At 34.5% G+C, this 24,661-nt stretch overlaps 1 protein-coding gene across 22 annotated transcripts in view; it reads right to left on the bottom strand.

Annotated features, from left to right (window-relative positions):
• Positions 1–24,661, bottom strand: part of LOC132784618 (TLD domain-containing protein 2) — an 80,978-nt gene that overhangs the window by 30,495 nt on the left and 25,822 nt on the right. For 8 of the 22 annotated variants that reach the window (XM_060790348.1, XM_060790342.1, XM_060790340.1 and 5 more), the window contains exons 3-5: positions 18,670–19,010; positions 17,791–18,302; positions 3,717–3,788 (exon numbers count right to left, since the gene is read on the bottom strand). The exons of 3 other annotated variants lie outside the window; for them this stretch is intronic. In XM_060790348.1, the coding sequence (XP_060646331.1) occupies positions 3,717–3,788; positions 17,791–18,302; positions 18,670–18,930 (845 nt within the window). In that variant the 5' untranslated portion in view covers positions 18,931–19,010. Of the gene's footprint in view, positions 1–3,716; positions 3,789–6,816; positions 6,867–17,790; positions 18,303–18,669; positions 19,011–24,661 lie in introns of those variants that run through there. 11 more of the 22 variants (XM_060790349.1, XM_060790345.1, XM_060790343.1 and 8 more) reach the window with 3 other exon arrangements.

Consider the following 24,661-nt stretch of genomic DNA (forward strand, 5'->3'; position numbering starts at 1 on the left):
ATAAAGAAGTACAACAACAAACGCTAAACTGGACGAGCCCAGAGAAACAACTGTGTTTGATTTGTAAGTTGCGACATTTGACGAAGGCGACACAAATTATTTTATTTTATTTTCTTTTCTTTTTTTGTTTTTTTTTTTTCTGTTTATTAAGTTCACAATGCTCGCAGGAATTCAATTTGCTCAGATGTTTTTTGTTTTTAGGTGGAAAAGTATCATATCGTTTTGTTTTATTTTTGTATGAATTTATTTAGAGTAGAGCAAATATCAATAATTATGTGGCACATAGTTCATTGTTCAGTGTCTGCACAAGTCTAGCCTTCTTTTTTTTTTTTATTTTGATGGTTTTTGTTTATTTTGCACATTCCTTTGGCACATGATTTGAAGGCAGTAGCAAATTGGGGAATGCCACATGTCGAAACTTGAAGTAATTCGCAAGAAGGTTGAGTAATTCGAGTGGTTTTAGATATAGCTACTGTTGTACTTATAAGATTGTTATATTTGTTGTACTGCTTGAGTTAAGTGAAATACCTTTGTCAGTTCTTTAATGTCTTTCTAACATACTATAAAGGTCATCGAGTGCAACTATTAAACTTTATTTCACTAATAAAACTTTGAATGGAGTAACCATTAAGAATACTAAATTCAAAGTTAATAAATTTAGCTTTCATGAATGAATTATATTTAAATTGATTTGAATAATTTTACTGAACTTTTCTTTATAAAAAATATTTCTGTTATATTTATAAGATTGTTGGATTTGTTGTACTGTTAAGGGAAATACTTTTGTCAGTTCTTTAATGTCTTTCTTTAAACTCCATAGAGTGCAACTATTGAACTTTATTTAAGTAATAAAAATTTAAATACTGAAACCATTAAAAATACTGTATTTAAAGTTAATAAATTAAACTTTAAAATTTTATTTAAATTGAATAGAGACCTTTATTGAACTTTTTTTTATAAATATAATTTCTGTTATACCTATACTATTGTGTAACATTCAAAGAACCGTTATTTTAATTTGTGTCATAAGAAATTAAATATTCAAATGCAAATCTCGTAAATTCTCTTTTATCTGTTTCTTTATTTCCCAGTGTCAACGTCTTATTAAATGAGAAATTCATGGTTTAAAAAGACTAGAATTTTGGAGAAACCTGATTGACAGAAATGACACAGTTTACGCTACTTTATTGTGTTAACTTTTTGCTGCCATCATCAAAAGTTATTCTTGTAGAAAAGCGGTTATTGGTTGTATGTTCATATCATTATCAAATTCGAATATTTCTGAACTATATATTGAATAGTCAATTGAATGTAATCATTCGCCACAGATCAAAAGTGAGATTAAACCACAAAAAAGTATGAAAGTATGCAAACAGAAAAGAGCTACCAGAAGGCAATAAAAGTGTAAGGTAAGAAGTGAATGTTTATCGACTACTGATACTCTTACTCATTTCTGAACACACACTCGTGTTCTATTCATATCTTATCAATAAACTCGCTTCGCGTTGCATTAATGTTTACTTAAGATATTTTCGGCCCTGGGCAACAACAAGAGTGACGAGTAGCAAGCAAGAAAGGCGTTAAGCCTCTTGGCTTTGGTAATGACAAGTGGCAAGAAGGCAACTAGAAGGTTGCATGCAGTTCACTTCAGTTCGGTTGACTCTGTTGTCTCACTGACACCATTCGACTACCAGACCACCAGCATGGCATTGCCTCGACATCTGACTTCTGTAATGTCAACAACACTTCTGCACCTCAACACACACAACAACATTGTTCTTCGCCTCTTGCTGATTTCAGACTTACGTAAAACAATTTGTCGAGTTGTGTTTGATTTGTTATTAATGATTCATATGCTCAAAGTGCGCCTAGAAGAGTGACGAACCGTTAAGTGTCTAATGCATAATGTATTTCATGACTGCACTTCAAGTGTACTCGACTAAAGATACCCTTTACAACGCAATTAACTAGAGTAGTAAATAGTATTTACAAAGAAGGAAAAGAGTTGATAAGTTTAAGTATTATACTATTTCTTACATTTTATTCACATTTCTTTACTATATAAAAGTGCGTCTGATTGATAAATCTCAAATTCTCATCTCTTTTGCAAGTCACTGCGTAACTAGCAGATACCCTGTATCTGTTCATAGATAAATCGATTGTGTCAAAAGAAGAACGAAAACATGAAGCAACTCAAACTAACTGATAAATGTATTTCATGTTTAAAATATGTGTAATTGAGATTGCCTCACTACAAGATACCCTGCATTAAATACACGCAACTCAAGAGCGTTTAGTTGATAAGTGTTTAAGTTTAAATTTAAGGTCGTATTCATTTTTAATGCATGTTTTGAGTGCAGACCGTAAAATGCACAACTAAGAGATTCCCTGTAATGGTGAAATATTAGTTCAATTGATTAGAAACTAGTCTAATAAATACTGTAAATAATCAAATTATATATCTTAGACTGATTTATTAAGTAATCTAATAAGTTACATACTCTATGCCTAAGCATACCCTCTTCAATAGGTGCTGGGTATTAAACAAACAGGTAAAATACTGTCATATTTTGACTTGTATCAGCCTTGACTCGCTTGATGACTAATTGTTACTACCATAAATATTCGTAAATTGTCTTTTTGTCTGCTCTACTCTCATGTTGTGTGGTTATGGATCGCATCACCACGGATCGGGGTTTGTTCGGGGTCTGGGTCTGGGTCTCTGGCGTTGCGGTCTGAAGATCATTGACAAAGTTGGGTCTTTGAACTTGATGCTTATTGTGAGGTCTATCTGTCTGTTTGTCTGTTAAGCTGCCGTTGTTGATTTGAGCAAACTCACGTTTGGCAGTACATGAAAACGCATTGTGTAGAAACTCTTTGTGAAAGATGGCAATTGAGAGTGATATCGTGTGACGCACTTAATGAAAAGCAAATAGGTAAAGAGCATAAAATGCCTTCCTTATTTTATATTTCTGAAGCACTTTGGTCACATTAATCTAATCTTTTTTTGGCTAATCTGCAGCGTTTGGTTTTTGTTTTCTTCCCGAACTGCTGCAAATGTATTTTTCGTTTTTTTGTTTTTTGTTGTTTGTTTTTGTTTTCATTTGTATTCTTTTCTTGGCTTTGACGCGTCCTAATCATATTAATATCAGTCGTTTATTTAGTGCTTATTGTTGTTAACAGTTTTGTGGCTCTTATAAATTATCAATTTTGTTAATAAGATGAAAGGCACACATTAAGATTATCTGCGCGTCTGTAATAAATAATCATAAACGACCGAACGAATGTGCGCTTTATAAATTTTCCGTTTTATTTATTTATGTTATATTTCGATTGATTTTGTTGCATTTATTATGCATTTGAATGCTTAGTTATGGTCACAATTGAGCTGCAAAAAAAATGTTTATAGATTTCAAAGAGATTGAGATTGAATATTGTTATGCAAATTGAAATGTGCTAACAGGCTTTAAATAATTAAGTTTATATATGTAGTAAGTATGGCTACAGCATGCAGAGAGAGCGCTTCATGCTTCATATCGAATCGAGTGCAGATGCAACATGCAAAATGCATTTTCATTTTAGCTACATTTTGTGTATCATCACATAGTCAATTAGCTACATTTTATGTACAAAATATTTGGGTGTGTGCAAAGTGTGTGATTGGGTTAGTGATAAATAAGTACTAAGTAGTTAGTTATGTTGTTCATTTCACTTACCTGCGCACGGGAATCGCCAAATTGTCAACGCTGCGTGACAAACTGGAAACATCTTGACTAGCCCTACGTGACCTGGCACGTTATAAATTATAAGGAGCAAACGTAAATTGTGCCAAAAAGTAAACGAGAAAATCATAAAAATCAATTCAAACGGCAACCAAAATTGAACAAAACAAAATAAAAAAACATTAAATATAATTAATAGTACTACCAGATAGAGAAAGAGAGAGAGAATGAATTTCGTAATTGGAATATGCATCGAGAGCACTCGCTTTCGACAATTCCATCTACGAATTACGTTTAACGTTTAACAAACGCCAATTCCGTAACGCACACGTAACTTACATACTATCTTTATTTGCTTGCCACCTTTCCGTCGTCCTTTCCCACCTCTCCCTAACTCAGTGATCGTTACTGGATGATATACTATGTGATATAGATGTGTACAAGTAATAGCTGCCTGAGCACGTGATGAATTCTGAAAGTCCGCACATTACTTAAACTTTACAACCATAAAATAGTCACGTTCGAGATGTTTTCTATACTTTAAAGTAAAGCGATAAGAATGTAAAATATCTAAGAGGTGTCGGGTCTAGAGAAAGCAAAGGAAAAAAATGCATGTGAGAATGTTTTTTCGATGTTGGAATTTATTCAAGTTCTTTATGTTACTTGAAATCTAAATTTAGTCGATACAAATTTTGTAATCGGGTTAAGATGAATTCCAAGCATTCACTTAAAAACAGTTTCTTCATTTAAATGGAATTTATAAAAATCGAAATCGAAATTTATTTATATCGATTAATACATACATATCTGTAATTGCGTTAAGATCTAACTGAATAGGTATCAAATTAAAATTGAAATTTTGTTAAGTCCATTAATACATATTTTGTAATTATATTAAGATTTATTTTATAGAAAAATTTCTTCTTGATTTCAATTGGATTTATGAAATTTAATATCGAAATTAATTTATAGCGACTAATACACATTTTACAATCGCGTTTTGATCAAAATAAATTTTTTAATTAATACTGAATTGGTGAAAATAAAAATAGGAATTCAGTTATGTCCAATAATATTGTAATCGTATTAAGATTAAATCTAATCAAAAATAATTTCTTTTGCACAATGCATTTCTTTTTTGAAATGTGGCAAGAACACTAGATTGGATTAAGTATTTTGGGAACTTAATTTGATAAGCAGATGATAATTCGTATCGATAAGATTCGAGTGCTTAAGTCCGCTTTAGCAGCTCTTATCATGGCTAATTCTTAGATACGCCGAATCTGGGAAATTCAATCAGTTGAATTGAATATAAATTTGGCAGCTTAGCAAACGATTCACTTCAGCCTGAAGGATCGCGATTCTCATGTCACGATTACCGCTGAATTCTATGTTATTCCGATAAGTGTCATAATTCTATTAAAACATTTGCTTCTATTTCCGTATGCTGAGGTACGCCTACACTTGATTTGGTCACGCGTTGGCGATCTGACAACACCTGGGCCCAATCGAAGGTGGACCATAAAGACATCTTATCTTTATGGCCATAGAAATTGAAATTGATAGCGTCGGATGTTGGACAAACTTAAGAAATGAAGTGTGTCGAATGATGTGTGTCTAAAATGGTTCACAAAAGTCTTAATTGCATTCAGACAGAGCTCAATAAATGAATAAAATAAATATGATACTCAAGACTTGTGCCGAAATATGGTTCACTCATCAAAATAAACGTTTACCATTGATTAGCACATTTTTACAATCAATTGGCGGCCGGCAATTTGCTCCCTTTCGATATGGCAATTAACAGCTTTTTTGGGGATTTTTTTCAATAGATATTTATGGGCAATTCACACACTCTCTCAATCAATAAAACTCATCCTTTGTTTTATTTTCGTTTCAATGAGCCACAAAGAAACGAAAGAGAGAGACGCGCAAGGCAAGAAAGAGACAGAGCGCGGACTGATCATTAAGCAAATGAACGAGAGGCAGCCTCTTCCGGCAAACAAATACTCGAAAAATACTCGTGCTATAAAGCTGCGTACGTGCCTTAAAGCATGCGTAGACGGGCTTTGTGTAATGGCATTTGCGTTGATCTGGGTTTGCCGGATGCTTAGCGCGATTGGGGAGCTTCCTCCTTAAGAACAGGTCTTTCTCTCCGACAGCAGCTGTCGCTGTCGCTGTAGTGAATCAGTGAGTCAGGCATTCAGTCAGTTAGTGGAATACCTTGGATCTTGGATGTCGCAATCTAACCGTGATTAATGTCAAGCATTCAAATTGGAAACGCCACATGCTGCATGTGTCTGTCTATTTTAATGAAATAATCTATTGATTTACAACCTTGGATTTGTCAGTGGCAATTTTACTGGGGAATCTGCTGACGACAATCTTGAGATCTCTATCATTGAACATTGTTATCAGCGTTGAACTGCAAACAATTTGTACTTGAGTTGTTCTTGATTTCTGTTTATACTAATTACTTTTATATTATTGGTTTTAGTGCCCTTTTTTATTGACTTTCTGACCCATTTATCAAGATTGCAACCAGTTACCTTTAACATTAAACAATATTATCAGCGCTCAAAATAGTTCATATTTTTAGTTGAGTATTTCTAAATTTCTCTTTTTAGAATTAGATTTTTAGTGACCTTACTTATTAAAATGCATTTATATATATATATATATATGCAAACAATTTGTATTTAAGATTTTTCTTAACTTCGGCGTATACTGAATTTTTTAAATTTAAGATTAATACTTTCTATTTGCAAATAATTCCACTGTAATAATAAAATTACGATTCATATTTTTGGTATTTCTATTTGCAAATAATTCCACTGTTATAATAAATTTTTATACTTATGTATTAGTTATTTCTGTTTATTCAATTTTGCAAAGTTTTTTTATTGATAATTTTCGACCCAGTTTTCATGATTAAAATTATCTTACGAGTTACCAGTAGTATTCAACAATATTACTTAATTTTCTTAATTTCAGTTTATATTCCTCAAGTAAAGTGCCCTAAATTATTGACGATTTTATGCATTTAGCAACACTTTTTTGCTGACCCAGTTAATTAAGATCGCAATTATCTTACCAGTATTGTTGAGATGTGATCATGATGTTTTGCATTTTGCAAGTTAATTACAGCTCGCATTTGCTCAACAGCCAATAACTGTTGGGTAATAATAACTAATATTTATTTCTCACTCCACTCACACTCTCTCACACACACACATACTGCAAGAAAACAAAGTACGTTTTAGGCTTTATTTGCTTTTCATTTCGGCCAGGCTAAAGTTCAAATCAATTTCAAGAATAATTTTTTGTTGGTTGGCTATTGCACTGGCGAAAATGAAATTGATGCGTGTTTTGTTTAGGCACAAAAACTTGACAAAAAGCCGTTGATAAAATGCGAAAAAGGGCCATCAATCATACGCACTGTCAGCCAGCTAAGCGGCAGCTGCCGACAGATGAGCTGTAAAAGCACACACACACATACACACACGAAAAGATGTGTATGTATGTGTGTGTTAAACGACAAATTCGGCTAACACTGCGCTGACGTTTAATGACTCAATTTTGCTGTCATTGTTGTGTTTGGCGGCAATATTGATTACGAAATTAATTAGCTTGTCAAAAGTGTTCGCAAAACGAGAGAAATGACAATTAGTAGTAGAAGGGGCAGGGCAACCTTGACAGTTTCGCTGTCTTCTACTTGACTCCGTCAGTGACACAGTAGCAAAGCAAAGTAGCTTCCCCTATTATCACTTGAGTACTGCATGGAAAATGTCACGTGCCTGAGCTGCAGTGATAAGAGCAGCATTGATAGCAAGGCAAAAACAAAGCACAGCATCCATAGCAGCAACAGAGACTGCCAAATGCTTGGAATTTGTTATTTAATTTCTTTAGAATTTATTTTTTTATACTATATGTATATCTAAATTCCAGTTTGTGCGAGTAATTCACGTTTCGCTTGCTTTTTTGTTGTTCAACTCTCCTCTCTTTCATTTATAATTAGAAGTTTTTAATGCCGCATTGTTATCTTTCGTTTGTTAGAGCCGCAATGTTGTTCTGGGCTTGTTTATATTTGCCTGATTACAAAAGCTAGTTGAAAGGGTTAATTGAATGGGCTCGGGCCTCGACGCAGTGTCACCTCAGAGCGTAGAACGTGACGTTTGTTTTAAAGTTCCACGCTCTTGGTGTTGAGAGTGCATGGAAATGAACGAAAAGCAATTGGGAATCATGTGATTCATACGAGACGCATCAGGGGTGACTGACAATATCGTCAATTTTAATTGTTCAGAGCAGATTGATTTAAATTCCAGGTATAATATAAAATAGTTCGAAACGTTTGAGGAATTCTGAGAAAAACATATTTAAAATTTAATGACCATTTACTCCAGGGAACAGAATTGTTAAATGACGCCAATTGGAGAGAGCATTTATGAATAAAATAAACAAAATAAAACAAGTAAAAAAGCTACAGTCGAGTGTGCTCGATTGTGAAATACCCGCTATTCTTAAAATGCACTAAATTTTATACCACAAAAGTACTAAAATATACCGAAAGATTTATGTGGTATACTGATATATTAAAAATATACTATATAGTGAAAGAAGCAACACAGTGCGGTATTATTCTAAAAATATACCAAATTAATTTAGTGACAAAATACTTAAATATACCGAAAGTTATGTTTGGTATATCGATCTAGTATTACATTCAAAATATCGCATAAAGTACGTTTACATTAGTCAAATATACCGTTATATTAAGTATATCGACAGTGTTTCAAAATATACCAGAAAATACAGTAGACGTTATTTGCAATATAAAATAACCTTTACCTTCCCAACCAAGATCATAAATTCTGTAGTTGTTATTGTAAGCATTAAAAATGACGACTAAAGCTTCACAAATTCTAACAAAACATATTTAAAAGGATTTGCTCAAGAGAATTCCCAATTTCATGCAAAAGAGTAATGGAAAAACGAGAGTGTAGGAATTTCAAGTATTTGGCATTATTAATGATTTACTCTCAACTTTCATGCTGTTTATCCATTAGCCACTCTCACAAAACGTTTCACAATTTGCACAAAAATTCACAAGGTCAGATAAATGTTTTTTTCCCTTTTCACATTTTTATTTTTGTTTATCATAAATCAACTTGCACTTGAAAGTAATCTCCTGACAACAACAACAACAGCAACAAAAACAATTACAAAAATTTGGGTTAAGGCTAAAGTTTCAGTTTTGCGGCAATTTTTGTTTTCTTTGCTATTTTTACTTTTTGTTAACAAAGAAAGAGAATACGCTACCGTTATCTCCCGACTTTTTTTTGGTAATAGGAAGTTATTTAAGCCTTTTGGCAAATATACAATTTAAAGTTGAAATTCCTGAGTCATGAACGGCTGACGAAAGAAATGCTCTTAGAAGAAATAAAACGTATAAATAAATTTTGTTTATGGCCGAAATTATTGGCCTTTTTTTTAATATCAATTAATTACATTATGTTCTGTAATTGGCTTTTGTAATGATTTCTTTCCGAATCGTAAATTTTAATGTTCTCGACCACCCCGACTGACGCCAGTAATTTTCACATAAACATTTTTTTTATATTCGACGCCGGGCTAAATGAAAACATCAACGAACCGGTTCGTCAACAGGAGGAGGAACAACAAAAACAACAACAATTTTGTTTTGTGGGCCTAACTGAAATTTACATAAAATCTAGTTTGCCTTTTGAGTTAAGCATTTAGCAGTTGGCATATAATTTTTTCCCTTTCTGTTTGCGATGAGTGCGAAATTGTCAACTCGACTGATTAGCAACTTCTCCGGGCCACACCTGCCACACCTGGCAGGTCGACCAAAAGCCAAATTGAACGTGTCCACAGGCCAACACGAATTTTGGCCAGCTGGCCAAAGCTAGAGGGACGAGCCCCTCGCTGGCAGCAGATAAAAACGTATTTATTATGCATATAAATGTGTGAAACACTCTGCCGAGCCCATCTAGAGTGGAAGAGTTTTAATTTTAAATGTATCTTAATGTATTCTCAATTATTAACTCAATATTTAAAGCTGACTAAAACTGAATAATGATTTTGTTTATCTTGTTTAAAAAAAACCTCATTTCCATTATTTTATATGTCTAAGAATACAAGCAACTGAAATTGGAATCTTCCATCTCCAATTTGAATGTATCTTAAAATGTTTTGAACTATTATATCAAATTTTAAGCTGAATTTGTTCTTAGAATTTATTCTTCTCTTATTTTATATGAAATCAGTATCTGATGTGGGAATCTTCAATTACGAAGCTATCTTTATCTATCAAAGTTTACCTTGCAATTCCTGATGATACTCCAAATATAAATGAATGTTTGAACTATTATCTCAAATTTTAAAGATCTCTGAAACCAAATACAAATTGGTTCCTACCATTTATTCTTCTAAAATGTAGACTCTTATTGTATATGACTAACGAAATAGGTATCTAGCTTGGGAATCTTCCATCTCGAAGCTATCTTTGAATTCAGTTTGTGATCAAATATTAATTAAACTCTTACTACGACTTTGAATTTTTCTAATGAAAAATAATTAAACCAGTTGCAGTAATGATACTGCATGTTAGTCCACATATAATAAGTATGAATAAATATAAATATATAGAATATCTACAAAAACTGTAGACTAACAAAAAGAGTTATCTCTCATTTAAATGAAAACTTGTTTCGTATATTGTTTTTATTTTTTCGTGATTGTTTTCGTTTTTTGTTAATTGAGATAAGCAAACTCTATCAGCGACTGCAAATATCAACAATGAACGCAAATCTTTCAATTCTTTTGTATATTTTTGGAATCGCCTCAGACACTATTCCTGGAAGCGACGCTCCACTTAGAAATAATTAGCATTTGGAGCAGCTGGAATTTAAAATGAAAAATGCATTTTTATGCATTGTAATCATTTAAGGCTCACACTTTTTGTACTAAATATTTCAGTAATTTGTATTGTAATTAATTTATATATTATTGCCGCACACACACACACACAAACACACACACGTAGAGAGTGAGAGAATCCAGTTGGATGCTTTGCACTTTGCATTTACATAAAATAACAATTTCTCGACGCAAAATTTATATTTCGCTTAACGCAAATATCTGTTTACTGCTGCGGACCGGACCCGGCACAAATGTCGCTACTCGTGTTCCGTCACAAACTGAGTACAAAATACTCGAACTGAAAAGTGCTTCTTCAATTGCTGATGAACAAATCAGTCAGAGAATGAGAGCGAGAGCAAAGCCAGCGGCTCGTGTTGCTCGTTATTCAGAATGTGGATTGGATAGTAGATGTGTTATCATCCCCACACACACACACACTGGATACACCCACACAATTTATGTACATATGTATGCGTATATAGTATTTCGTATGTGTGTGTAGTTGGACCTTGTGTACATTGAATTTATCAAATCAGCGGGCACTCAAGCGCAGTAAAAGGTCATTGTGGACTTTGTGAATGCACGCACGTAATCATCATCAGCGAGTGGACCAGGCAACAGCCAAATGATCAGCTGTTTGACCGATTGACCGGACTCTCTCTTTGGGAAACAACAGCTAAGCCATCAGCTGAGAAGCTGATCGATTACTAAATTAATCGAGTTCAGTTATCGATTGGTTGTCGCTTCAAATACATCTCATCTTCTACTTCAGAAGCTGATCGATTACCAGATCTTCAAATATATCTCCTCTTCTACTTCAGTAGCTGATCGATTACTAGATTAATCAAGTACATATATCGATTGGTTGTCGCTTCAAATACATCTTCTCTTTTACTCCAGAAGCTGATCGATTACTAGATTCATCGAGTACAGATATCGATTTGTTGTCTCTTTAAATACTTTTCCCCTTTTACTTCAGAAGCTGATCGATTACTAGATTAATCGAGTACATTTCCTCTCCTACTTCAGAAGCTGATCGATTACTAGATTCATCGAGTACAGATATCAATTAGTTGTCTCTTCAAATACATCTTTTCTATTTCAGAAGCTGATCGATTACCAGATTAATCGAGTACAGATATCGATATCAAATACATCTTCTCGTCTACTTCAAGGTTCAGCTTCATTTCAGTTCCTCAAAATTCTCTCTTATCGTGGGTGAAACTTATGTTAATCCCCTTTTTAAAGTCAATGTCAACAAAGCGCCTTTTTAATTGCGGTTAGGTAAGGTTAGTGCTTCTCTAATCGAGCAGCTGACGCAACTGCTGTTAGATTAATCTTTACTAGCACATAAAAATAAGTTTTGATTAAGTTGAGGATTATTGCATATTATGCTGTCATTAACATTTCTGCGTAAGAGAAATTTTGGTACATATCGTTGTCATTTTTTATAAACTTATATATCTATCTAATGGCAGCACGCTTAAAAGCTCTAAATTTTTTAATTGACTGAGCTCGACATCAATTGTGATTAATCAGGAATTCGATACATACATCACATACAATTTAGACTTGAATTGGTATACTGAATAAATAATATATTTCAAACCATTTATGAAATCGTACAAATTTATATATTATATATAAAATACAAAAGTTCTTAGCATGTAAAATCTTGGATAAATGCTCATAGCGAGCTGTAACTAAATATCAACGACTGTAAATCGTCTTTTAATCATGCTACATGATTGCATTTTAAGTGGTGTATTTTATTGCAGTGATTAATTAGATTAAGGCTGGGCAAACCCAGAAGTCTTTACAACCGCTTAATGAGTCATATGTAAGACATTAATGATTGTACGATTTAAGTGATATTCATTCAATAACTCTTACAAAAAGTTTCCGTATTACGCACAACACTTGTCTTAAGATCAATGAATTGTGTAATCTGAGGGAGAAGTGTTAACTTTTACCGCAATATGCTAAAAAAAAAAAAACGTTGCTGGGAAATTAGAATTGATTACCCAACTGTAATATTAATTATATTGCGCATATTCACAACAATTCGCTGCGCTTCAAGCAGGCAATTAATTTCGTAAACAAACCGACTCGGCGAATCAACAGTGATTGATGATAAACATCTGATAACAAAAACATCTAGACAATTGCGCCTATGGCTCAAAACTCGTTGGGCTGGCAACAAGTACTTGTATTACAAAATGTGTGGAATTATATTAGCAGAGACAACAACAGGTTGACTCAATACTAGAGGATATAAAATGCAATTCTAAATCACAGGTTACAAATCTGTTTTTGGATTGTTTGGGGGCAATACCGAATATGAAATATGGCCTACATTATTTATATTGATTGGCCATAATGAGATAAGGGGTGATAGAACACGTTGAGTTCTGTTTTAAACCAATTCGAGTACAAGTATTTATTACGAAACTTACGCCAGGCGAGGTCCATAAATTGTGTGATTATAAACAATCATAAGAATACTTATAAGCAAGTGCCTATCGCAAATTTTCGTCGACTTATCGCCTGCTCAAGTGTACGAATAGCGGTGTATAAGCATTACCCAAAAACCCGTATATAACCCATACAAGTATGTATATATAAAATATATATATACTAATATTTTTTGCCAGCAAATATTGTTGCGTGATCTAAGTGTGCTGCTAATTCGATAACTATGACTTCGCCGTAAAATATAAATGAAATAAAAAACAAAAGCGACAAGCGAATATAAAAATCATATATGAATATGAGTCGAGTACTTGGACATATGTGAGTACATAGTAAGTACTACTAAACCAGCTACTAAATAGCGTCTTGTGCACCTTCGTGTTCTGTGTATTATTAAGACATTCTCAAGAGCACAGCGACAGCCAAACACGATATGCATTATGATACGGGCAGAGTGCTTTCCATAATAGAAATGACTCACACATGTACTCGAGAGGTCCACGTCTTCAACAGGTGACTCACAAGTTAATCTTATAGTGCTGTCACCCAAGGAATTCAAATAAATACAAACTATTGTATTATTCTTAAATGCAAGGCATTAAAAATAAAGCGGATGAATTTACTATGTAGAACAAGTTTCTTTCAAAGTAAAAAATGCTTTGCATATTTGGAAGAAAATTCTTTTCGTCCAAATTATATTTTTATTCAAATTGAAAACATTTAAAATTGTGTCTCCAAATGTTTTCATAGTGGCGAACAACTTGAACGTTTGATAAACCATTGCTTAAGTTATTTTAAACAAATGCATTTCTTTGAAGAATGTTAAGTAGATTTCCAAATTTTCATTTACTAATTTCATTTTTAAAAAGTCTTTGTTGTCAATGGATCTGAAAAAATTTCTTGTTTGGAATTTTTGCGTTTAAATTATATGCACATTATTTCTTTCAACATATTTTTCTATATTTAAGTATAGCCTACTACTAATCTACTTAATACCGTAGTGAACATTTCAGCTAATCTGAATTATCTCAGGGGAGTCGTATTGCTGCAGTTTCGTAAGCTGCAATTGCATTTGCAATCCTTCACATGAATAAACACAGCCTTCCTCTGTCCATCAACAACATTGTACGGTAGAACTCGGCTCCCTCAACTTATGTATGTTTGCACAAGTGTTTAGGCATTACCTTCAGCTCGTAGAGTTTGCTTTGTGTTCATCAAGAAGTAAGTATGACTACTCGCAATGCAACCAAGTATTCGAGTACAAGTATTCTGACTGATTCGCAAGTATGTATGTATGTTTGAGTGTATTTACGTATGTTAAATATTTGCAAAAATAGATGTGGTATTTAACCAACTACTGTGTATGGACATTAACTAACTTCCAATGTGTGTAGGAGAAGGCGACTCTTGTTGACACTCCGCTGTGCATATCATATATTGACAGTGAATCGAATACGAATACGAATACCAATACCAATATGCACACCCATACAAGTGCGTGAATTGCTGGAGAGCACATGACGACAACTGAAATTGAAACAGAAACCGAAACAGAAACAGAACTAGAAACTCAAGTGTGTACACAAACACACACACGCAAAAGGGAAAGAAGAGACGAAGGCAGGCAAAGTCAAACTGTGCAAATATATACTAGCCTATAGCAAAAGGCACGTGAGATTGCTTTTTGGAGGCTGGCTGTGTTTCGACAGTGTGGCAACGCTTAATTAAGAACTTCAAGTACCGCTGCTGTTAGCGACGCATGCGAAGTGCGAAGCGTGTCTCGTATTGTGTGTCTACCGTTATCGAAGTGTCAATTGAATACTCAAATTGTTTGCCCATGCTCGCTTCGAGCATAGAGACAGTCGAATCTCTGTAACTCGAACATGATGAGGGTTTTGTCGCTCCTAAAATTGAATGATTCATGAATTTAAAATGTAAAGCGAAGAAGACACTTGTACTCTAAAATATGATAATCAGCTTTTTAACTCGAATTATCATGAATTTTTAATGTTCCATCAACTTCACATTCTATTTTAAGTTCAAATGTGAACTGAATCATTCTTATTGAAAGATTAACAGTCTATTTATAACGTGAGTTATTTATATTTTTTATAAAACTATTGTATTTTGGGGTTTCATTGGGGTTTCCGTTATGGTGTATAGTAAAAACACAAAACAAATATAAATCTAATGCAGACCTACTCCAATGGATATAGGTTTTTTTTGATGGGTTACAAATTTGATTTTAAATTAATTTACAAATTTTGTTTAATTCCCATTGGTCTACTTCAAATTAAGTGCCTCATATAAGAAGTGTGTGTAAATAGTGTTGTAAAACACGAATACCAAGAAGTTGATTTTTCAATAGATAATACAAACTTATAACAAAACTCCATAATATTTATTATGTATTTTCTTAAATCTCAATAGAATTCAACAAATTCTTTATACAGTTAAAAAACTTCAATAAATAAAAATGTTTATATCAATAAAGCCCAATGTGGGTGAAACTGCGAGTCTAGATTAAAGTTTTAAACCTTTCCACAACTACTGATTGAATATTAATTAAAAAAGATCTTTATATTTATAAGTACATGTTCTCAGGGACGTGCTTTCATATGATATTTATTGGCAATATATAAAAACTTATAGCTTAACTTAAAAAAACATTTATCTGACTAATATAAAAACTTATAGCTTAACTTAAAAAAACATTTATCTGACTAATAGAAAATATTCCAAGAGAATATTTACTGTAGTTTCGTATTGTATTTACAGTTAAATTATATTGGGAGTCTCTCTCTTTGTGGACATTTCCTCTAACCCCTTCCTAATAAGGAAATTGTAGTTAAAAGTAATGCAATAGATAACTTTGGGTACTTCCTAATATAACATATTAATGATAGCAATAAGAACTGTTAAAGCCCCCGTTTTGCAATCGCGTGCCATAAAAACGTGCTTCGAGATATGAAAAAGTACGATTGAAGGCGGTCAGTTGGTTGGTTTATTGTTTACATTTCATTTGGCAATTAATTCATTTTACAAGTTCAATTGACATTGAATTGTAAGTTGCGCAGTTGATTGCCCCAGGTTCTACCGTTTGTATGTACTTTTTGTTTTTTTGCTAGACTTACATAAGGAAGGCCGACGCCGACGATGGGAGGGAGAAATAGTCAACACAAATGTGCAGCAAATGCGCTTGATTAAAATGTATGTACATATGTATGTATATACCCCATATACCCTATACCCCTCACATAGACATATACATGTACATATGTATGAACCCGTCTTCAATGACTGATTTGCATTGTACAATTGCAAAATTGTAAAATTGCCGTCTATCGAGCAAATTGACAGGGGTTTTTGTCCGCATTTGATCGATGCCTTGATTAGTTTGAACAAAGAAAAAAGCCAATCCTTGAGTATGCTAGACCGTATTATTGATTGGCTGTGGTTTCAAAATGTGGGCATACACATGGGGATAACAATGAGAAATAAACAACAGGGCTGAGCTGTAATTAAAAGCAGCAATCACACAAACAAAGTGTGACAAGCAACGCGATAACGAAAATATTTTGCGGATTTCGGGAGGAAAATTAAATGCTTGTGCTTAAAAATAATTACAACAAAAACAACACATTAAGGAAACGAAAATATAACATATGTATGTATGTAAAACGCAAGACACATAATTAAACAATAAACAGATAACATGCAACATTCAGTTGATTAAATGGCTTGATTGCAATATAAGATATGATATGTTTGCTTATCAGCATCACTTGTTGAAGCGAAAACAAAAACATACAATAAATAAATTAATTATTAAATTACGCGATTTTGATTTTGATTGACATATAGACATGAGACTAATGGCAAAAAAAGGCGTGCCAATTTTGTCAGGTGGCAAGTTCAGCTGAGGTCGCACAGTGGGAACTTCCAGCTTAAGGTCACCTTTTTTTTATGTTTTTTGGCCAGGTCATGGTCAGCCAATGAACTATGATTAAAGATTGAATGAATTGAATTTCATTGAAGAATTTCTTCACTCTGATGACGGTGAGTGGTCTTCAAATGCAACTCCATTATTGGTTCATTAAAAAGTTGCCAAACTTTTTGCACACTTCGATCGATTTTAATGGTTATGCGATAATTCGATAATTCAGCGTGAAAGACCTCTTTATTTATGTTTCTCTTTTGTTGTTTACAAAAGCAAAAGTCAAGGCCTTCACGCTCAAAGAATTTGTGCAAAAAGATGACGCAACAAAATGAATGATAATCCATTAACAACGAGTACTTCATCTCCATCTCCATCTCGAATTCGAAGTCAAACATAATGAATGTATTCGATTTCTTGAAATCATTGAGTTAAATTGGAAATGGCCGATCCCTAATGGATATATGCGAGCACAATAAAAAAGATGTCTGGCGAAAGGCGGAAATGTAAGTGAACTGCAATTAATCAAAACGCTGGGATTAGTTACTTCTTGGACGCTGGTTGAGGACAAAAACACACACATACACACACATCAGAATCATTCATCGAGCATTTTTAGTCACTTGCAAGGCGTTTGTTAAACATAGAACGGTTACGATTAGTTGTTCTCAATCTGGGTTGATTAGTGTGATCGATAGTTTGCATAGTATAGCGAACCTGTTCTTGAAGTTATCGGGCACGAAAATGTTCCACCAGGAGTGACGTTTCTCGCGTGGAAAGTACCCAGCATGATTGGGATCGACAATGTCGTCCTCATCATCATCATTTGCATAGCTGCTCATACCGCCGGCACTGGATCCATTTACCGCCATACTGTCATTGGTCAAATCACCGTGCGATTCACTGTGCATCATATTGGAGTCAAGGCTCCGTTGATTTATGAACTCCATCTTCTTGCGCCGATGCCGGTCGAGTTTGGTCTGCAGCGAACTGCGACGTCGACGTTGGCGATCATTAGGTGGCAACTCATATGGATTCATGCCCTGTTGGACGACAGCACGAGATTGTGTGCCATCCTCAAAATATGTCAATTTGCCGGGCTCATTCGGTGAGCTGGCGCGAATGTTCTCCTCCGAGCTATATACGATCTCGGGGCTGTTGGTGGGTGTGGCTGAGCCATCGGACTTCTCGCTGCGCACAGCCGATTCATATGAGTCTTTGGCAGAGTTCTACAGACACAGAGAGAAAAAGAAAAAAAACAACCATAAATTGCGTTAATTTAAAGTTAAATACAGTTTCTTAAATAAATTTGTTTCAGATTAACGATTTTGAGTGGCACAAATGCTTAAGCTGTGTTTAAAATGGCGTCGCTAAAGTCGTGCCAATAACTTGTATGCGTGAGATTGGTATTTTGTTTGTTGGTATTATTTGGTATATTTAGAATTTTCAAAAATGTAACTAATCAAATGGCGTAGTGTGACCTGATTCTATAGGAAGATTAAACAATCGATTTCAACATGAAACGAATATTGTGAATGGCAAATTTGTTCAAGGCTCGAAAAGTGCCACTCAAAAACAGACTTAAATCACACTTACCTTATTGCTATCCCGTCGCAGAAATGAGACGGCTATGGAGCTGCGTCGCTTCTGGCTCTTGTCGGACTTGCTGGAGAAGAGTCCCAGTGCCAAGGAGCTGCGACGCGGTGGCTTCTGTGGTGGCAACGGTGCCGTTATGCTCATGCTTGGCTCCGTCTCGCCATCGCCGTCCACGTGCTCATCGATGTTGACCAATGACGGTATGGAAGCGCTGGCCCAATCCTTGCGTAGGCGATACTTGCCGCTATCGATGACGCTCATTTCGATGCTGGTTTTTTTTTTTTTTGTGTTTTGTTTACTTGTTGCAATTCAATTCAATTGAATCGTTTAACCGTTAAGCGCTGCAAATATTACGTTGATTAATTTAACAACACAAAAAAACAATTAACAGAGCATTGCAAATTGCTGCGCTTCAATTACACGACGAAACAGTGAGAGGGGCGTGACTGTTTGTTTCAGCCATGTGATAAGCCTAATTAACTAAGCCCATCGTCCATCTCACTCGCACTGTAACACAAGCTCTCGCTCGCTCTGTCTCGCTCGCTTTGTCTGTCGTTCAACTTTTACTTTCAATGAACTCCATTGAACCGACATTAGCACGGTAATTAGCAGGCCATTGTCGGTCAACTGGAACGTCAACGTCGACGGCATTTGCGATGATATCGCAGCTTGAATATATAAACGATAATCTAACCAATTGCATGCAACGTAGTACCGAATGAAAACTCGAACTCGCACATCAGCAAAATGCACAAGCAACTCAATTATCCGTTGGGAAACAGGGGAATAGGGCACACGATCATTACGGGCATGAGTTGCAATAGAGTGCCAAATGATCAGTTTGATGTTGCAACGACTGCATAGATCACCTGCAGTCATAAAGTCTTCACACAATAATTCATAAAGTTGAAACTAAAACTAAACTCTTAATTACCATTGCAACGAATGCATAGATCATCTACAATCACTTTTAATTCATGAATATTTCACACATTAATTAATGAAGTAGTATTTGGGTTATAAATATAACACATACATCATGAGTGATTAAAATGTATTTAAATCTTCACGGATTATTAAATGTTATGTCATTATTTAATCACTGCTGAGATTTATATTAATCTATATTATTGATGATTAACTTAATCGATCAATCAAACTATCGGCATGGCATAAAAATCATTAATCTTATCACCATAAAGTTTGTAGTATAAAGAGTCGGCAAATGTTTGCATACATTTAATAAATGTCGTATTATTTTAATTATATGCTGACTCAACGATTAAATTCAATTTAAAAATCAGCATCAGGAACATAGGAAACTATTCTATACTGATACTAGAATTCCCAAATAACTTAAAACTGGGTTTCAAATCGATATTTTGAAAAGAGTTTATCTAAGCATCAAAACAGGTTGCAGAATCAACAACTAATTATAGCTAAGCTAATCACATTAAACACATGAAGTTAAAGATTTGATCAATCAATCGAAAGTTTATATGAAACTCAGTTCTTTTATTGGAATTTAAAAATAAGAAGCAGCAAAAATGTTAATCAGCATGTGAGTTAGAACATTGACAACAAAAGGCTTTAGAATCTCTTGGCAGAATGTCAAAAATGTTGAAAGCAAGTTTATTGTTATTGCTATTGTTATTGGCCTATTAAATTTTTAAACAAAGTGGAAGCGGTCGCCAGTCCTCAGTCCTCAGTCCCCAGTCAAGTCAATAGACAAAACACATATGCCCCAAAACTCTTGGGTGTGTGAGAAATGTGAAAAACAAGTGCTAATAATTTAAATTAGCTGAAAACTTCATGACATCATGACAATAGCCCAACCTACGACAACAACATGGCAACAGAGCTTATGGGAATAAAACGATATTTACAAAATAAAAATAATAATAATAGTACTAATAAAAAGCTGATGATGACGCTTCGTCGAATTGGACGAGTTAAAGGGGCGTGTCTTTCGGCTGACAACGAAATCGAAATCGAAAATGAAATTGAAAGTGCTCGGTTACATGTGAAGTAATATTCATTTAGTTAGGTATGTTAGAGATATATCCACACCCACGGTTAGAACAATGGAAGTTGAATGAAATTATAGTAAACTCTCTAATTGCATTCAACTAATCGAGTATCTGGGGCCTGTAAACTGTCAGTTGTTGGAATTTAACGCCTGGTTGACTATGATCTCTGTCTCTTTTTATCAGATATCTTGCTGTTTCCCTCTCACTTTCGGTCTATTGTCATTTGTAATTCTCACGTCAATTCGCTGGCTATAGATCACAGCAGGGCTATAATTGCTTCTAGTTTATTCAATACGATGGACAGTTTAATGTTTACATTGTGCTAACAGGCGAGAAAGCTCGACGGGATTAAAGATTGTTTGAATCGAATGATTGGGCATTGAGACATTCTCGTTTGAAGTGAGTTATTAGGCAGACAAATGTGTGATTAGATAGACACTATCTACCGAAGTATATGCATGGTAAGTAGTGTAGTGGAGAGTGCAGATTTCTGTAGTGTTTTGTCGCGCTTTGGCAAACACTTCAAAGCGGCTATAAAACGTGTAAGCCCCATTTTAGCGTTTGAAGTGGGGTCTTATCAAAACAGATGCCATAATAAGCGCTCTATAGGAAACAAGCAATTTGAATAAGATCCGACCCCGTCAAATAATTATGAATAAACGAATATATATTCGATTTAACCTTGCATACAAGTTAAGTGCGCAACTGCGACTGCGACTCAGACTGACCACAACCGGTCAGTCTCAAGGCATTTACATTGGCTGCTTGAGAAGCGAAGCGAAGTGAACTGAGCTGAACTGAACTGAAGTAAAGTTCACGCTTGAAAGCCGGGCGAGATACGAGTACTCATAGTAGTACTCACACAGTGCTACCTAAGTACTCACACATGTCTGCTTCGAGTCTGGGCTTGGGCTTGTGTCTGAGTTTGAGTCTGGGTCTGGGTCTAGGGCGTATTTATCAAATTGCATTGGGCCATGAAGGCTCCATTCGTTTTGCGTTGGTTTTTCTTTTTGGCTCAGCCGCCGATCGAAGAGTCCCCCATTATGCATCCATTGTTCACCAATTGTGCAATGCGCATAAATGAATAGAAATGATACTCCAAAATAAAAAAAAGAAGAGAAAAACAAATAAAACAACTAAATCTTACTGTGTCAATGTCATGGCCAGCCAACCGAATACAAATGAATAACAACAAAAACCAAAAAAAGAGAAAAAACTGGTCGCTTATTGTCAAAGCCATTCATCTCGGGGTTTTGTGGACTATCTGTGACAAAAATTTTCCATAGCATGGGAAAACAAGGCGTGCAAGTGGAAAACTACAGCACGTGATAAGAGCCAATCACTGATAACGCGAGCCACGAGTGAACATTGGATTTGGACCAAGCAAATGGTCTGAGCATGTCTGCTTTTCACACTTCATTGCAAATGCAACAAACAAGTGAATGCAAATTCATTTCGATGACTAACTCAAGGCGCTAGCCAACTGCCAAACAACTGGAGATAAGCGAGATGAACTCAGCTGCTCAGCTGGACATGGCTAACAACAATAAGGGGTAAAAGGGCCAATTCAAGGCTCAACATTGAAATGGCAAATGCAAATTGTCAATGAATGAACTGATAAACAAGCGTCATTCATTGGAAAAGCAGCTGATTGCTTGTTGATTTGATTCATAAATAAAAAAATGCAATAGATTGATTTATTTTATACAATCAAGGGGATTCTTGAAGAGCGAAACTAGTGAAAAATATATTAAAGTATAATGGAAATATTATGGAAATTTTTAATTTGAATGTGAGAAATTTCATTAAAGAACTTTCACTCAATATTTCTTCTAATGTCTAATGTTATTCTTCTTTTAATTCTCTCTTCAATAATGTGACATAGAATATATTCTTAATGAATCAATTTAATAATATCACGTGAGAGAAGAAATAGAATTTGGCACTATAACCAAACAGACTTTGATATATATCAAATATAGAGCTGAAGACAAAATTTACCTTAACAGATGTGAGTTGAGTGTACACATAAATAAATAATCAGTCTCTCATCAGATTTCACAATTGTGCCTTAAACTGAATAAACAATTTGAAAAACTAAAACATAAATAAACAAATGCATTCGACTTTTGTTTTGTAACCAATTTAAATCAGCTGATTTAGCAGTTTGAACTTTGCTTTTTGTACCATCGTTGAATTAATCGAGAAATGCTAACCACAAATGGCTAATCTCGAAGCTAAAATTGGATTTTCCATGGCAATTTAGTGATAAGCTCAGCGACGTTTCAACTGAGTAGACGCGTAGACAAGAATAAGAGCTATTAATGGCACAATTAAATTGTTTAGTTAAAATGGTGTGTGCCACACACACTCACACACACATACACACGTGCGAAATTGCACTTTCGCTTTTGCAGTTGCTTGCACTGCACGACGCCGCAGTCGAGCGAATGTATCTCAAAGATACAAAACGTACGCACCCCAAAAGCGCGGTGAGCGGAGAGGGGAGAAAGAGCGACACAACATTCCGCGGCCAAATGAAATGAAACGCAAAAGAAAGAATACGTAAACACGAGTGCGGCACGTTTGCCCGACTACAAGATACGTTATAATGTAGAGTCCATATGTTTGCTATAAATATAATTCATGACTAAGTTACCATTTAGTAAATGTATCAAATTTTAATGGTCAAAGTCTTATTCCGCAAGTTCCACAACACTAACATTATATCAATTATTCGCCTATATTCTTTGAATATCTACAAATTCAATTAATTCTCTACTATCGCGCACCTTTTTTATCTTATACGCTTTTTGTCCCAATTTCTGTTTGCAGGGTATTCAAAACATATACTCACACTCACCTCACTATCGAGCGAACACAACTAAAGATACAAATTTATCTAATGCTATGCGACAACTAACAGAAAAATCGCGTGCCAGACAACAACACAGAGTGTAAGCAAAATAAAAATATGTATTTCAGATATATTTGTGTATCTGCAAAGTGCATAAGTTAAGCAATCGAGCGATGGAGAGCGCGAGAGAGAGAGAGAGAGATCATTTAAATATCATATAGCGATCGTATATTCGATGCAATCAATAAGATATAAATATATTTATTAGTTTGCTTTTAACCCAGTTTTATTGTTTCTGCTCTGCTTAAGATAATGAGCATAAATCAAGCATAGTAAATAACTAGGCATTTATGTTTCACAGCGATCGACTTTGGTTCTTAGTGTTGGAATTCAGCCAATTCATATGATAAGTTATGTGGATTTTAACACGCCAATCACCCTTCAAATATATATATATATTTTTATTTCTGAATCTCCAAAAGGCATCCCTGTCTTTCGCCCCATTCTACTCCCTCTCCGTTCTCAAATATTGTGCAGTAATGCGAAAAAACCGGTTGCACAAACAATTCGCTAATAAGCGACTTAAATTCATAAATTTGATATCATATGTGACACAAACAGCAAATATTCACACATACATATGGATTAAACAAACACTCGAGCAAATGCAAAAGCTGTTTGGAATACCTAAGGAATTTCCAATTTCAATATACCCAAAGTAGTTTGTTGTCAACGATCGCATTGAGATCATAAATCAAGCAATTGGCATAATTCATTTGCTCTCGAAATTTGTAATTGTATTTATGCTCTTTGCGAAAATAATACAAATGAAATAGAGCAAAGAAAACAAAACTGGTCACCACAAGTCGTTGAACTCCGATTGCGTTTGCTCGTATGTTTTGCACAAAGATACAAATGTATCTACACGTGTCTCAGCTACCGTTTTGCCGTACATTTCTCATTAGCCAAAGTGTCAATGGGCAACAACAATCACAAGACTAAAATCAATTACATTTTTGCACCAACAAAAAGAGAAGCACAATTTGAATGTGCTCGCAATATATTCGAAAACAATTCTTAGAATTAAATCTAGAATATATTTCAA

The sequence above is a fragment of the Drosophila nasuta genome, chromosome 2R (genome assembly GCF_023558535.2).
Source record: "Drosophila nasuta strain 15112-1781.00 chromosome 2R, ASM2355853v1, whole genome shotgun sequence".
Classification (NCBI taxonomy): domain Eukaryota; kingdom Metazoa; phylum Arthropoda; class Insecta; order Diptera; family Drosophilidae; genus Drosophila; species Drosophila nasuta.